Source organism: Zeus faber (genome assembly GCF_960531495.2).
Source record: "Zeus faber genome assembly, chromosome: 8".
NCBI classification, from domain to species: Eukaryota; Metazoa; Chordata; class Actinopteri; order Zeiformes; family Zeidae; genus Zeus; species Zeus faber.
Window position 1 is genome coordinate 4607103 of NC_137195.1, and position 16563 is coordinate 4623665.

The 16563-nt window shown below is 46.1% G+C and overlaps 1 protein-coding gene across 1 annotated transcript in view; it reads right to left on the reverse strand.

The window, feature by feature from the left end:
• Positions 1 to 14483: 14483 nt before the first annotated feature.
• iglon5 (IgLON family member 5) overlaps positions 14484 to 16563 on the reverse strand; it is a gene marked incomplete at both ends in the record, with an annotated part of 153188 nt that continues 151108 nt past the window's right edge. Inside the window, one exon of the mRNA XM_080005016.1 lies at positions 14484 to 14587. Within this exon, the coding sequence (XP_079861142.1) occupies positions 14484 to 14587 (104 nt within the window). The remainder of the gene's footprint in view (positions 14588 to 16563) is intronic.

The window sequence follows — 16563 nt, forward strand, 5'->3', positions numbered from 1 at the left end:
CAAGTCACCTGCTCGCTTGTTCGTTTGGTTTTCGCAGCTCGGTATCGGCCGCCACTTTTTTGACGACACCCTGATGTTCCCTGGTTCTGGACCCTCGGATTCCGGAACAAAAAGAGCCGTGAGCTGCGAGTTACGCGCCCGGCTCAACGAGACCAACAATCTCCTTAAGATTGATTCAATATGCGGGCGAGAGAGGGAGCGAGCAACTGCACCTTTGACTCTGAACAGAAGCCTTTGGTATAATTCATATAAAATGTAATGGATATATATATAATAATGAATATATAATTGTATCTAGATTTATATATATATATATATATATATATACACACACACATACACACATGATTCATATACAATGTAATCTGTGAATATTGCTAAATATAATCTCATGCTTTAAATCCCAAAAAGCAGGTGGTGAATAAGAAACAAAACAGAATTCAACAACACAACCTAGAAGCTGTAGCGTCGCGGCGTTATTCTGTGGAGCCAGCGCGACGTGGTGAGAACGGAAGCCGCTCTTCCGCACCGAGGGTTTCCACATAATAATTTGGCCATTCCTCCACAGCTTGTTTTCCGCCGACTTTCAGTTCCCGGGGAGGGATCGATACCAGAGCCGGCGTGGCGCCAGGGTGATTATTTCTCGATCCGTCTCGAAGCCGGTCAGCCGGGGAGAGGCGGACGCCGAGGGGGATCTCACGTGACCGCTATCTTTAAGGATTAGACGCCAGGGGTCCGGGGGCGACCCGGGCCCCTGGCGCCGAGGGGCCCCCGCGGCTCCGCTCCGTCGGCGGAAGACGGATGAGGCATCATCGACAGAACGAGGACGTTAAAAAAGCCGCGATGGACAGTGGCAATTACAGCCAATGTGGTTGAAACACCAAGCGGTGATTTGTTACTAAACAAGTGTTACTGTACAAGTGTATTCGGTTTGGGAGACATTGGACCAGGGCTGTGTCTACTTGTCTCACTTGTCTCTAATGTTTACGGCGATTCTACTCCTCTTGGAGTAGTGATGCTCATTAGTTGTTTAAAGACCAAAACGTGGTAAGATGCTTCTCCAAAGAGCGAGAGGCTCTGTGGAACCAAAAGCTGTGTACTTGTACTTCAGTAAAAAGCTCAGAGTACTTCTTTGTTTCTCACCCTGCACCAGGAGCTCGGTGCCGTTCCCGGACTCAGGTTCCCTCTGTAGGACGCTGACCTGGCAGAAGTACGTTCCGGAGTCCTCCACCTCCACCCTGGGGATCACTAGGGTGGAGGTCTGGTTCCCGCCCTCCACCCTAATGGACCGTCCGAAGGGGACGGGGACGGCTGCGAGTGGCCCGCGGCCCCGGGGACCCGGTGACCGCGGCGTCTTGAGCCACCGGACGCCGTATTTGGGGGATTCCACAGTGAAGCGGCAGTGGAAGGTGGCGCCGTGGCCCCGTGTCACGATGAGGGTCGGGGGGCTCTGCGTGACCTCCAGACCACGTGGGGGCGCTGGGGAGACTGGACATACAGAAAGAAAGGTTCGTTGGGGTGGGTGTTGGTGCATTGCTGTACAGACAATTAGAGTGAAAAAGGATTCACAGTGAAAAACAAATAGCCCAGAAACTTTGATAAATAATTATACAGAAATAAATAAAAAACAGATCAAAACAATTTCTATGTTATTACAAATTTATTACTGTGTCATTATTACATTATTACAATCTTATTACAATATATTGCACAGTTATTATACAAGTGTGTGTGTGTGTGTGTGTGTGTGTGTGTGTGTGTGTGTTTGTGCGTGTGTGTGTGTCTGGGGTGGGGTCGGCCACAAACACTTTTGCCTTCTTATAACTATTTAAAAAAAATCTATCTGACCTTGTGTTGATTGTTGAATATTACATTTAAATTTGTATTAATATTCTAATTTTATTTTTATTATTATAATAATAATAATAATAATAATAATAATAATAATAAATATGTATTTATTATTATTATTATTATTATTAATAATAATAATTTAAAAAATCTGAAGGGTTTTTGGGACTGACCTGTTGTGGCGGTGGCCATGGAAAGCAGCGCCCAGAGAGGGAACATCTGGGCTGCGATGCAGGACAAGCTGTCGCCCTTTCTGATGTGTCGATTAGTGGGTCAAACCCAAATCTCAGAGCCTGCGAGGTGGGGGTGGAGGTGGAGCATGTATATATGCCTGTGTCTGCATCTCGCTGTCATCTTGTTGCGCAACGTGTCCTGTTCAAACTGCAGAAATATCAAAACAAAAATGAAATGACCTTTCAGCACTAAATCTGGAAACAACTGTAAGGATAGATAGACAGACAGACAGACAGACAGACAGACAGACAGACAGACTGATAGATATCAAAATATACTACTCCCAAAATCACCATACTATACTATGTCAAAAAATGTCAAAATATACTACACTCAAAAACGCCATACTATATTATGTCAAAAATTTCAAAATATACTGTGCTGCAAAACACTGCAAAGCAACATAATATTTTATGTTGAAAACAATTCAAAATAAACTATGTGGAAAAACATCCAAAAATGACATACTAAACTATGTCGAAAAAGTTCAAAATATTCTAAGCCAAAAAGATTGAGTAACAACATACTATATATACTGTGTCGAAAAAGTTTAAAATATACTACGTGGAAAATCATCCAAAAACGATGTACCATCCTATGTCGAAAAATGTCAATTACCAATTACCAAGCTGCCAAATGATCCTAAAGTACGCGGTGGGTCACATACATCATCTGGGACCTCACCATACGATGCAACGTGTTTTCCCACACGAGAGGACTCCCCGAGGGGCACTGGGGGAGCTGCCCAAGAACCTGGCACTGGTGACACGGATGAGACGTCATCCAGCGGGGTTTCAGCACTAATTCGTGTTGCGTTTGTTCCGTAACTTTCACTTATTGCATCTTATCAATCTTCTGAAAATTTGTTTCTGAACAAATTTGAGGTGAGAAATAATCAACCCAGTTGCTGAATATTCACTCATATTAGATTTCCAAGATGTCATTTAAAACTTTGCTCCTAACTTTCGTAAAACACAGGCTCGCTCGCCCGGCGATTTTCTGTTTCATTCAATTCACTTTGTAAAATTCATTAAATATATATCTATTATCGATTTATCGACCATTAAAATACTATTTTTATTTTATGATTTGTCCCATCACCAGCACATCCATCACTGAAGGTTCAGTCTCTGTCCTGGAGCAGGAGCCGAATGACTTTCTCAAAACTGAGTTGTAACAACTGTGTTCGTCCCTCCAGGAGTGCCTGCAGCGCCGACACAAGGAAAGGGACGGTTCTTCCATTCAAGTCCTTGGAACGATGAAAAGTTTCCCGATGTGGCAAGTTTTGCGATACCTTAAGTATTGCAATAAAAATTAGTTGCAATATTTCACAATTATTTTAGGTAAATGATAACACCTTTCACACATGGTTACTCACAGTGTTTTCATTAGTTTCATTCAATTCATCTACGAATAAAAAACCCCCCACAGATTAATTAATTCTTTCAAACAATTTGTTGGACATACTTTATTATTAGTCACAAGAGGGAAATTTCAGTGTCATTGCAGTTCACCTCGAAATAGGCAATGATAGTTAAGCAGCTAAGAAATGGCAATACACGACAGTAACCAAAAATTTTACTCGATGTAAAGCAAAATACAAATATAGCAATATACAAAAAACCTGTTGATAAAAAATGTATATAAACCTCAAAAGTAACAAAAAAACAATGAAAAATGAGCTGAAGAAAATCAACGAGAAAAGGTCTCAGAGTACATGAACGTAAAGGTTAAACTAGAAGGTGATGACTTTTGGGTTTAGTGTGCAATTGCCTTGTACAATAAACCCAAAAGGGTTACAATATAATGAAGTTGAAGCAGAAACAAGATAATAATTGATAATGTACAATAGACCTAGAAGTTAACAAGCAGGTGCCAAAATTCAAGATATACCATTACCAAAAGACTTCAAATAAAATGAACAGCAATAAGCAGTACACCGGAAAAAGTGAGCAGATTACAATGAGAATGGCCTGTGATGAACAATAACAAATAAAAATAAGCAGAGGATGTATATAATATTAATAATAATAATAATAATAATAATAATAATAAAGCAAAACAATACAAATATACTATAATAATATAAAAAATGATATAATGTATAAGATAACAATTAAGCAAAACAATAGAAATATTTACTCTAATAATATATAAAATAAAAAAATATATAAAATAAGAATGAAGCAAAACAATACAAATATTAAAAATGGCAAAATATTGCAAAATTGTGAATTATACATTTAGCACAACAGTTAATTGTACACATACAAATATGGCAATATACACTTAAGCTAATGGTAAAAAAAATATATATATATAACCTAAAAATAACAGAAAAACAATTAAAAAATAAAAGATCCATGAAAAAAAGCAAAAAAGACAATAAAAGGTCCTTTCCAAAAGTCAAACGCACTGAACTCCACAATAACTTACTGCAAAGTGTCAGTCAGAAGACGAAAGTTGACACAGCTCTTTGAAGGGAAGCAAGGTCAGAGAGACAGGAAGTGGAAAGCAGAGAGACAGGAAGTGGAAAGCAGAGCGCCGAGTCTGATCCCAGCAGAGAAACGCTGATCTGAGGAAACACAGAAAACCCCAAATATCTATCCGGCTGTCTGTCTGTCTGCCTGACTGTCTATCCATCCATCCAACTATTGTCTGTCTGTCTATCTATCTATCTCTCTATCTGTCTATCTATCTATCCATCTATCTATCTATCCATCTATCTCTCTATCTGTCTATCTGTCTATCTATCTATCTATCTATCTATCTATCTATCTATCTATCTATCTATCTATCTATCTATCTATCTATCTATCTATCTATCTATCTATCTATCTATCTATCTATCTATCTATCTATCTATCTATCTATCTATCTATCTATCTATCTATCTATCTATCTGTCTATCTGTCTGTCTGTCTGTCTGTCTGTCTCTCTATTAAAAGCTGATTTGGTGAAAGCAGCTGAATCATCACAACGTTTGGCTCAATCGACAACATCTCGAAAAATGTAACATCGATCCACTGCGATCGAAGTGGAAGAGGAAGAAGAAAAGGAAGGAGAGGAAGAGGAAGAACCTCTTCATTCTCCCACAGAAAGGTCAGAGAAGACACACACACACACACACACACACACACACACACACACAGACGAGACATAACATCGTATTTTATGTTGGAACTAGCTCCTGCACATTGCAATCGCAGAAATGCATTACGATATTATTATTCGATTAATTATTTGAGTATTGGGACACTTCATCATGAGTACAATATGATGAGTTTAAGTTTGAGATGAGGAGGACGCCGCGTTATGAGGACAAAAGTACGAGATGAAGTCTGAGATTGTGAGGACATTCAATTATGAAGACACACACACACACACAGATCAGCCCGCCAACCTTCCCCTGAATCCCGCCCAGTCCCTGCTGACATGGCTTGCGTAGGTCGGCGGCGGTGCTGGTGTCACCCGACAACCCGCCATCACACGCCTGTCACTGCGCCCCACCACCCGAAGACCTATCACTCTATCATCCCATCACCGAGCCAACCCGCCCGCACATAAGCGGGTCACCAACCAACCCGGCCGGGCGGCGGTGTCACGCGCTGCGGAAATAGAAAATCAAAAGGTTTTTTTTTTCGTTTTTTTTGTGTTTTTTTTTTCTCGTTTGTTCCTCGACAGCTCCCTCTCACTTTCGCCGTCACAACCGGTACTTAGCCCCGAACCCCGACACCCCCAGGCTGAGTGACAGGGAAGCGTCGGGCGGCGATTCGGAGAGGTGGGCGACTGAATGACGAAGGAGGAGGAGGCTCCGTCTGCTGCTGCTGCTCGACCAGCGGAATGAACAGAACACAGAACGCGGCGCTAATGATTGACAGGACGCAGCGGAAATGTGGCAGAGACTGTCATGCTGTCCATGTTTTTATTATTTATATATATACACACAGATCAGCCACAACATTAAAACCAGTGACAGGTGAAGTGAATAACATTTCTCATTTGGTTCCAATGGCACCTGTCAAGGGGTGGGATGTATTATTATTATTATATATACTGTTATATATTATTATTATATACATACTGTGATATATTATTATATATATACTGTTATATATATATATATATATACTGTTATATATTATTTTTATATGACGCAGCAAGTGAAGAGTCAGTAGTTGAAGTTGATGTGTTGAAGCAGCGTAAGGATCTGAGCCACTTTGACAAGGAGCACATTGTGATGCTGGACGACTGGGTCAGAGCATCTCCACAAGCACAGGTCTTGTGGGCTGTTCCTGCTACGCAGTGGTTACTACCTGCCAAAAGTGCGACAAGGAAGGACGACCGGTGAACCGGCGACAGGGTCATAGACGCCCAAGGTGTAGAACACACAGTGCATGGCAGCTTGCTGCATATGGGAGCGCTCACAGTGTCCATGCTGACCCCTGTCCACCACCCAAAGCACCTACAATGGACACATGAGCGTCACAACTGGACCATGGAGCAATGGAAGAAGGTGGAGGTCTGATGAATCACCTTTTCACAAACCCTATCTATCTATCTATCTATCTATCTATCTATCTATCTATCTATCTATCTATCTATCTATCTATCTATCTATCTATCTATCTGTATATTTGTCTATTTGTCTATAAATCTCTCTCCAGGGTTTAAGTATGTTTTATCTCATTGACTTGCTGGTATGTATGGATGTATGAACACTCAGTGGCCGCTTGATGAGGCCACCTCTTTAGGAACCTCCTTTGTGCTCCTCATGGCATGGATTCAACAAGGCTCTGTAAACATTCCTCAGAGATTCTGCTCCATCTCGACACACAGTTGCTGCAGATTTGTGCTCTATTGAATTGAGAGCTAACGACCATGGACTCCACTGAACTCCTTTTTGTGGACGAGGCTTTCGACAGTGAAGAGATGAATGTGGACTAGGTTTATGACCATGTGCTGAATGGGACGTTGGGCCTTTTGATATCAGTCATAGGCCTAGTTTTATAAACTAGTAATGAAATCATCTCAAATCGATAGTCTGTCATAATGCATTAATCTATTTTATAAGTAGCTGTACTGAACTGAACTGAACTGTGTAGAATGCCTGATAATGTGCAGCCAGCGGACCCCCTCAGATTGATCATCCTGTCGGTGGTTATTTTACGAAATGACCTTACTTCACTAATCAGCAGGAAAGGGCTTTTAGGTTCAAGCCCATGGCTGCGTTCAGATTTGAGAGCCAGCTCTATGCTGCATTGAAAGCACCTCAGGGGAGCCCCGATGTTATGGGCGATGGTACTGTGGCTTAGACGGACCAAGAGCGCAAAAAAAACGTCAACCTGCAGGTTGCAGGTTCAAACCTCAAGCCTTTTTTTTTTCTTCTTTTTTTTTTTCTCAGTTCCAAATGCTCATTTCAACAGAAACCAAAGCTTCTCAAAGAAGATGGAACCCAGCAGGGCTCTGTGGTGTGACGGGTTCGGACGTTGCCTTTCAGTGCCGTGTCTGCAGATGTATTCGGGGCCGGCTCAGAGAGATAAGCCGCTCTATGATGCCCTGAGGGTTCCATCCTCAGCGAAATTTCAAAAGGCCGGCACCCCAGGGGAGTATTTGACAGCGCCCGGAGACCAGGTCCGAGCACGACGGTGACCTGGTGGCATGACGGCGTTGTCGGCCCAGACCCAGAATACGTCCGCGGGGGTTGTGTGGCCGGCCGGTTCGACTCCCGTGCTTCCTCGGGAGCCTGATCGTTCAAACAAGGGAATCGAACTGGCCGGCCACACAACATACGTAGATGTATAACTGAGTCTGCGCTAACAACGCTGACAATTTGCCGGCTTTCAAGAGCGCACTGGGGAATGGAAGCCTCAGCTCCTCATTCAGCGTCTGATCTGTTTGCGCCGCTAAGTCTCGCCAAACCAGGTCGTCAGCTCCGATCATCTGCCTAAAGGAATCTCTACGGTAGCTCGGAGGGAAAAGTGAGGATTTGAACCCACGACTGGAGCGCTGAGAGGCGCTATCCAAACCCGTCACGCCTCCGAGCCGGGCTGGACTCTGGTTTCTCTGAGATGATCGTCACTGGTTTCTCTTCACATGAGGATGAGGGAACTGGGGGAAGAAAAAGGACTTGACCCTGCAACCTGCAGATGTTCGAACCTCAGATGTGTGCTCCTCACACGTTGTGGCCTATCTCTTTCAGCCTCTGATCATCATATCAAAGGAATCTCTCCAATGACTGGGAGGCAAACATCAGGATCCGAACCTGTAACAGCACAGAGTCCTGCTGGGTTCCGGCCCCTCCGAGACGACCCTCACCAGTTTCTCTTGACATTGGGGTTGAATCTGGTGTAAGGCCTGGTTATTTGACCTCCCGTTGCCTTCCCGCCAGCTTGACCCAGTCAGGTCGTTCTCCTCGGACTTCTGACCCCTCTCCGTGAGGGCGGTGACAGCCGTTCGCCGGACGGTCTCAGTTTCGAAAGGAAACTCTATAGACTGTTGTGCATGAAAATCCCAGGAGATCAGCGGTTTCTGAGAGACTCAAACTCTAATTCATTCTCATCATTCCACGGTCATCATGGCTTAGTGGACGCTGACGTTTGGCCCGAACAGTAACTGGACCCCTTGACCATGTCTTAAAGCTTCAATGCAATGACCGACACGTTAGATACTGGCGTTAACGGGCAGGTGTACAGGTGAGCCCGCTGAAGTAGCCACAGAGTGCATGTATGCATGTATTTATGTACTGTGTATGTGCTGTGTATCTGCTGTGTCTGATGTGAATTTATTTTCCTTATCGTTCTGTCGCAGACCCACAGGCCTCGTCTTGTTGTTTACAATGCACCAAGTGATTTTGATCGCACCTTGCACAACAATGAATACGAATGAAAAATACCAAAACAGAAATACAATTTGCTCTTAATGAGTCAAGCAAAAATGTGCCAGTGCGAAAACGATAAGGTGGGGGGCGGAGGAGGAGGGGCGGGGGGGTTGTTTTGACTTTCGAGTTTGAACAGAAAGTGCTTCGGTGCTTCATCGCTCTTTGTCCGCTGCTCGAACACACAGTTTACAGAGCTGACATAACGGCCTGCCCGGATAGTTCTAGAGAAGAGGCTCTGAAATCGAACAACAATTAGTCCCGTCTGCAGTCAGACGTGATGAACGATGTCCTCTGCAGCGCATCACTGTGGCTTCTGGGACCCGGGGAAAGCGCTGTGTTCTGAACCCTCCGGTGCAACTCAACTGGAACAACATGGGCAACATGAATTCAACAAGTCACTCGCCAAAATCAGTGTGTTACGGTGTAGTAATACATGTTTAAAATCAATCACACTGAAATTGTGAGCTATATAGCTATATATATATATATACTGCATTTATATATATATATTGACTTCATCTAGTGTAATTATTTGATATTACCACCTAAAATGCATATATTTATATAGTCATCATAATTGAAGAGAGGAATTCCATTGATTACACTTTGAATCGGAAAACAATTTAGACAGGGATTTGCTCGCAAAATATACTGTGTGTTGCAGGACAGGATGTTCCGTAGTAATACAGGTTTAAAATCAAGTATACTGTACATTGAGATACATCGATACCTCCATATCATACTGTATGATAAAATTATATATATGTATATATATTCAAATATGCATACTGTATTTGAATATATATGATATACATTATACTGTAGTCCTTCTCAATTATACACTTTTATTTTTAACTAATATCTCAAGATTTCTAATAAAAATAGGCTGAATGAGGATTATATCTTCCTGTACGTTCCATCATGGCTGGTGCAGCTGCGCTGAATGAATCAGCTTCGGCTGAGAACAAACTGTGTACGTAGGCCTAAGTGCTGTTTTCCAGAGAAAAGCCGACGCACGGTTCCTGCGGGCGTCGACGGGGTGATATCTAATGCGTACTATTATCATTATGTAGACTAGTTTACATAATCACAGCGTGCACATCGGGAGACGTCGGCATGTGGCTTCCGCCGCGGCAGCCAATCAGCTCCCACCGGGGCAGATCAGGATGTAATTACAGCGCCGGCAAATGCGCTGCTTGTGTTACCGTAGAGCGGCGCCGATCCGCCGGCCGAGTTATTTTTACACATTCAAGTAGGCCAGACAAGGCTTTGTGCGATGCTAATGATAATGCTATTCATATTAATCAGCGCCGCCACCGTAGCGCTCCGCCCCTCGGGGGAGGTTCCCGCTTCTCGGGGGGGATCCAAGACGAGGGTCTTTCCCCCTCGGGTCTTTGCAGAGGTCTTCACTTGTCTGCGCGCCCGAGGACGGACCCGGGGCCCGTAAGGAATCGGGTCCCATTTTATCATGGCCATTTGGGTTTGGCTCTTCTGGGGTCTGTGTGTCATTATGTATAATACCCTCGTTCTCGTCACATCTTCGGGCGGATAAAACCGGCTCCAGAATTGTCAGTTCCAATGGATTTTGGGATGAATGACGTGAAGACCTCTATTTCCACTTTCCCCCGACTCTTCAATCTACAGCTACACCTGGAAAGGGGCTTCCGGGTCTAATGGACCCACCTGGTTTGGATAAAAAGCGTAACTTTAAACTTTTTCAAATCAAGGATCCCCATTTTGATAAGCATCAGTCCACAGGCCCCATTTGATATGACTCAGTGCCTCCGCTTCAGCAGTCACGGTAATGACGTCTTGTAAATGAAGGAAGGGTGAAGTTTAACTAGTGATCCTCTTGCTGGGGACCCACTAGCGGGTCCCGGACCACGAGCTGAAAACAACTGCGCTAAAGTGTGTGTGTGTGTGTGCGTGTGTGTGTGTATGTGTGTGTGTGTGTATGTGCATGTGTCCTGGAGACTCCTGTACCTTTTATGTTTTTAGAAATGCCCACATCTCTCTCTACGCTCCATTAGAACTGACCACCCCCCAAAGTGCCCCCCGCCCCCCCATGCACCTCAACACAACATCAACACTTTTTCTTTGTCTTTTGTTTTTTTTTTTTCAAAATCCACCCATAGATTTACATTGACGTGCTGTTTTTTTGTTTTTTTCAAACCTACATTGAGAAACATGACAGTATGTTTTTTTTTTTTTGTTTGTTTTTTCGATCTTTTGTTTGTGGTTTCTTTTTTCTTTCGTCATCAAGGACAGATTTTGTACATACAGATGAAATACAACACCAACAGCCCCTGCGGGACGGCGACAGGAAACCTGTACCGCGTGTGAACGACACACAAAAAAGCGTGGGAGAGAGAGAGAGAGAGATGAGAGCGACGCTGAGAAACAGAACAAAAAGACAAGATAGCAAAACCGTAACAATGACCGGCGCTTGTGCTTGACAATTGAATCCGTTGTCATTCATGACGCCACAAGCGCCCCGCCGTACGTCGCCACGGCAACGGGAGAGGGCAACAACATGACGGAGGGCGCCGGCCGCTGACGAAGCACGCTTTCAGAGTGCTGACGTGGAGCCGCCTCAGATTAATGGGAGGAATGTTTTTGTTTTTTTTTAAACAGAGCTTCACACCATCTCGGGGTACTTGAACACAGCAAAGAGTCACGACGACAAACTGAGTTGACAAAACTTGGAAATGGCGACCGCTCCGCGATCGCAGCACAGCATTAACCGCATCCGACGCCTCCTCCATGGCCGAGTTTAAGGGGTTATTGCTGGTTAGAAGACGGAAAAACTCCAACGCACAACACATTCACACAGCCTATCGATCACTGAGCGGTTACGGATGGTCCGAGAGGCTGCGGGTTGGGGAGGGTGGGGGCGGGGGCGGGGCCCTTCTCCTCGGGACCCTCTTCACGGAGAACGTTGCATACAGCCCCGCTGGGTGTGCTGTGCGGGGAAGTGGTTGGAACACAGTACCATTGGGGGGCGGAGGTTGGGGGAGGGGGTGGTGGTAGGTCCCATGCCTGCATGTCCGTGGGTGAGGTCGTCCTTGGACGGAGAGTCCGGTGTCCGTGGAAAGATCGGGGGGAGGGGCTTGATTCGTCGGGGGTGCCGCCGGTCGGAAGGGCGGCGGGCGCTGCCAGCCGCGGACGGCGGCTAGTTACATCGTTAACGCCGATTTACAGCCCGTCGCCGGCGACTCAACAACATTATTCCCAAATCATTCATCGAGCTGGTTTGGAGAGGGCGGCCGTTTATCAATACCCAGTACTCGGCGAACAGACGGCTGAATGCCAAAATGCATTCTGGGAACTGGGGGGGCCAATCCGGTCAGCCAATTCACCACCCGGTGCGTCCTGCACGCTTGGGGCAGAGCGGGGACACATTCTGTTAACCTTATGCCGTCTTGCCCTTCATTTATTTATTTATATGCAAAATTGAGCTTGGAACTTGGGAGACGTCAGCGAGTGGACGATGATGATGTATTTACAGACAAGTACAGATACTGATAAACGGCCAGACACAGGGTGGAGCGTGGAGACGTACGTCCTACATATGTGCATATATTACAGTCAACAGCATGACAAACCCCAAAAACCCCAAAAAAGAAAAGGAATCAAATGCAGAAAATGTTAACAAATTACATTTTTCATTGTATTCCCCGTGACAGGTCCTGGTTTCAGAAAATAAACAGATCCCTTAAATGGTTTGTTAAATGGGTGTTTTTCTTTTTAAAAAGGTTATCACGGCAAAATAGAGCACATCACTTTGAAAAAACTTTACACCTCCGTTTTGTTGCCGTGGCCGTTGCTCGATGAATGAGATCGTTCAGAGGAAAGTACAAAAATTATCCCCCGCCCCGCCCCGCCCCGCCCCACCCCACCCGCCAACACACAAAGCTCATCACCATCAGATTGTGTTAATATATTTTCTTTTTTTTTCTTGTTGACATGGAATTACTATTCATACATACTCGAATACTTATTAACATCATCATCATCATCATCATTATCGTCGTTATCTTCATCGGTAGTATTATTGACACCAAAAAAGTAAATTTAGGAAACCTTGCAGAGATTAAACAGACAGTGTGTTACAGTGTGGTGGGTGGGTGAGGGCGGGGCGATGACTCACAACAGAACATCTCTATGGGGAACATGCCATCAACAAGCGAGGAGGAGGGTGGAGGTCATTTTCGGGGGCGGGGGAGGCGTGAACCGGAGCCGAGGCCGATGGGAAATGTGGTTCAGCTTTGTAGTGTGTTTATTTACATTTTGGGAGGAGGAAGGGGTGGGGGCGGCACAAACACCACAAGCAATGAGACAGACAGCTAGACAGACCACGCAGGGGTGGGTGGGTGGGTGAGAGGGCTGAGGGGGGTCTTATCACATGCTGACCTTGGTATAAATCCATCTACCGCCCCCCCGACCACGAACCAACCCCCGCCCCACCCCCAAAACAACTTGTATGTGGATGAATGTGGGTGTGGTCGACACCCTCATCACCCACTCCTTACATTTTGACATCATTTGGTAGCGGTTTGCTACACAGTAAAAAATAAAATAAAATCTGTCATACCTGTGTGTGTGTGTGTGTGTGTGTGCGTGTGCGTGTGCGTGTGCGTGTGCGTGTGTGTGCGTGCCCGTGTGTGATCGTGACACACCTCCCATACTTCCAAAGTGGTCACGTGATCATCAGTTTTACATCATCATCATCATCATCATCATCGTCATCGTCATCGTCATCATCATCATCGACAAACATATCATCTGTTTTACACCTAAAATGTATATTTTCATTTCATAAGCATCGTTTTTCCATAAGGCAAACATTGTAGGTCAGTCATTAGTCCAGTAGTGTTTTTTTTTGTTTTTGTTGTTTTTTTTAATTATGTTTTATATTTTCGTCCGGTTGGTGTTAGATTTTCTTCTTCTTTTTTTCCCATTTTCTTTTTTTTAATCACCGACACAAGAATCATTAATTTACACACAATATCAACGGTGAGAGAACAAGGCGAGGAGTGAGAGAGAGAGGGGAAGTGGAAGAGGGCGAAAAAGAGAGGGGGATGAGAGTGAGAGAGAGAGAGAGAGAGAGAGAGAGAGAGAGACTGTGGAAGTGGAAGGGTGAGAGCGAGAGAGAGAGGGGGAGAGAGAGAGAGAGAAAGAGAGAGAGAGAGAGAGAGAGAGAGAGAGAGAGAAAGACAGACAGACGGAGACTGAGGAAGTGGAAGAGCAAGAACGAGAGAGAGAGAGAGAGGGGGGCGAGGGGTGAGGATGGGGGTGAGGCGTCTGTCTGTCCTGTGTGATGCGATGAGTCAATGGCTCCGGGAGTAATGCATATTATTCTTTTGTTCACAGTGATGGGTTCGTAATTAAAGAATTTTTCACTTCCTTCCTTCCTTCCTTCCTTCCTTCCTTCCTTCCTTCCGGTGGGGAGGTGGGCGGAGTCAGGGTCGGGGGGCGGGGGGTGGGGTCCTTTCTTTTTTTTTTTTTTTAATCCAGGTTACACCTTCAGCAGCAGAGAGATGGAGAGCGAGAGAGAGACACCGAGCCCCGCACTCAGACCGGCGTGCAGGGTGTCCCCCCCTCCGTAGACTGCACCCGGCCCTGGGGGGAGAGAGAGAGAGCGAGAGAGAGAGATCATTAGGTTGTTATATGATATAAATATATTTTCACCACAGAGACTGGACTTTCCAACAGGAGGAGAAACCGAAGGTGGAGACGAAGAAGACGCGTCGTGAGGAGACGCTGCGCAGAGGATGAATGGAACCCCAAAAACAGAGGTACGGTGTTTTATTTGTGCTGTGTTTTATTTGCACGGTGTTTTATTTGCACAGTGTTTTATTTGTACGGTGTTTTATTTGTGCTGTGTTTTATTTTCCTTACTCAGACGGTCGATGGGAAGCCCGCCCTCTCTCCGGTTCCTCCGTGACCTTGTGGCCAGAGATGGATGCTGATGTGTTTATTGATCACGGAAAACAGAAACACCTGCCCGTCCGCGCCCCTCGCCCCCGGTGGAGAGTCGACATTTCCTCCACCCGCTTCATCCCCGAAGGGGCTTTTGGGAAGCCAGCTCGCTTTGTTAAGCCCCGGCGTCAAACGGGCGGCGCTCATCGACGGTTGAACTTGTTGTCCTTGATCTACCTGCGTGTTGTGTGGTGAGCAGCTTCTATTTTCCCCAGTCAAAGGCGTGTTTTATTTTTTCCCTTGGCCGACTCATATTCGCAGAAGCAACGGACGCCAACGGAGAGCGGAAAAATATGCACTCCTAATTGTGTCCTCCACACAGCGAGCGCCGACGCTCCGGGTGAAACTGGAGCGGAAGAAGCGCGCGGCCAAATGTCAGATATGCGGTCCAAACAGTCCCAAAGCAGGCTGGCTAGCTGGTCCCTGGCACGCGCAACTACAAGTTCAAAATGGTCAAAATTGTCCCATTTCCTAGCTTCACCGTCGCTAATCCAAACAAGATCCCAAAACACTCCTGCACACAGGCTGTCCGACGAGCGGCCATTACTGCACGAGAGGGAAAGAGGGAAGACGGGGGAGAGCAATTGGGAGGTGGCAGAGGGGAGCCGGGTGGAGGAGAGGAGAAAAGGAGGAGAAGAGAGAAGAGAAGTGAAAATAGGAGGGACGGCGGAAGAGGGGAGAGGAGAAGAGGGGAGGAGGGGGAGGAGAACAGGTGGGAGACGGCCCAGGGGAGGAGAGAGAGGGAGATGAGAAGAAGAGGGAGGAGGGTTGGAGATGGAGAGATGGCAGCTGGGTGGGGGAGAGGAGGAGAGGGGGAGGAGAATAAGGGGGACGGGGGTTAGAGATGGAGAGATGGCAGCGGGGGGGAGGAGAGGAGGAAGAGAAGCTGTATGGGTGTGGGAGCGGGTGAGTCATTGCAAGGAGTCCGTCCAAGATGGTGGGTGGAGGAGGAGTGGACGGCGGGTGGTGGGGCGGTTGAAGGACTCACTTGAGATGGTAATGCAGGGTGAGTGGGTGGGGGGCGATGAAAGGATGGAAGCAAGGAAGTAAGGAGGGAAGGAAGGCAGGGGGCGAGGGAGGAAGGAAGGAAGGAGGGATGAAAGGATGGAAGTGAGGAAGGAAGGAAGGGGGGAGAAAGGAAGGAAGGAAGAAAGGAAGGAAGGAAGGGAGGGAGGGAAGGAAGGAAGGAAGGAAGGAAGGAGGGATGAAAGGATGGAAGGATGGAAGTGAGGAAGGAAGGAAGGGGGGAGAAAGGAAGGAAGGAAGGGAGGGAGGGAAGGAAGGAATGAAGGAAGGAAGGAAGGAAGGAAGGAAGGAGGGATGAAAGGATGGAAGGATGGAAGTGAGGGAGGAAGGAAAGGGGGAGAAAGGAAGGAAGGAAGAAAGGAAGAAAGGAAGGAAGGAAGGGAGGGAGAGAGGGAGGATGGAAGGAAGGGAGAGAGGGAGGATGGAAGGAAGGGAGGGAGGGAGGAATGAAGGAACGATGGAAGGAAGGAAGGAAGGACGGGTGAGACACTCATTGGAGACGGGAATGGGAACCGGTCTCAGAGGGACGCGACGGCGAAGAGTTTCCACATTGTTTTGTCGTCACCGTGGATCCGTTCAGAACCGGATTC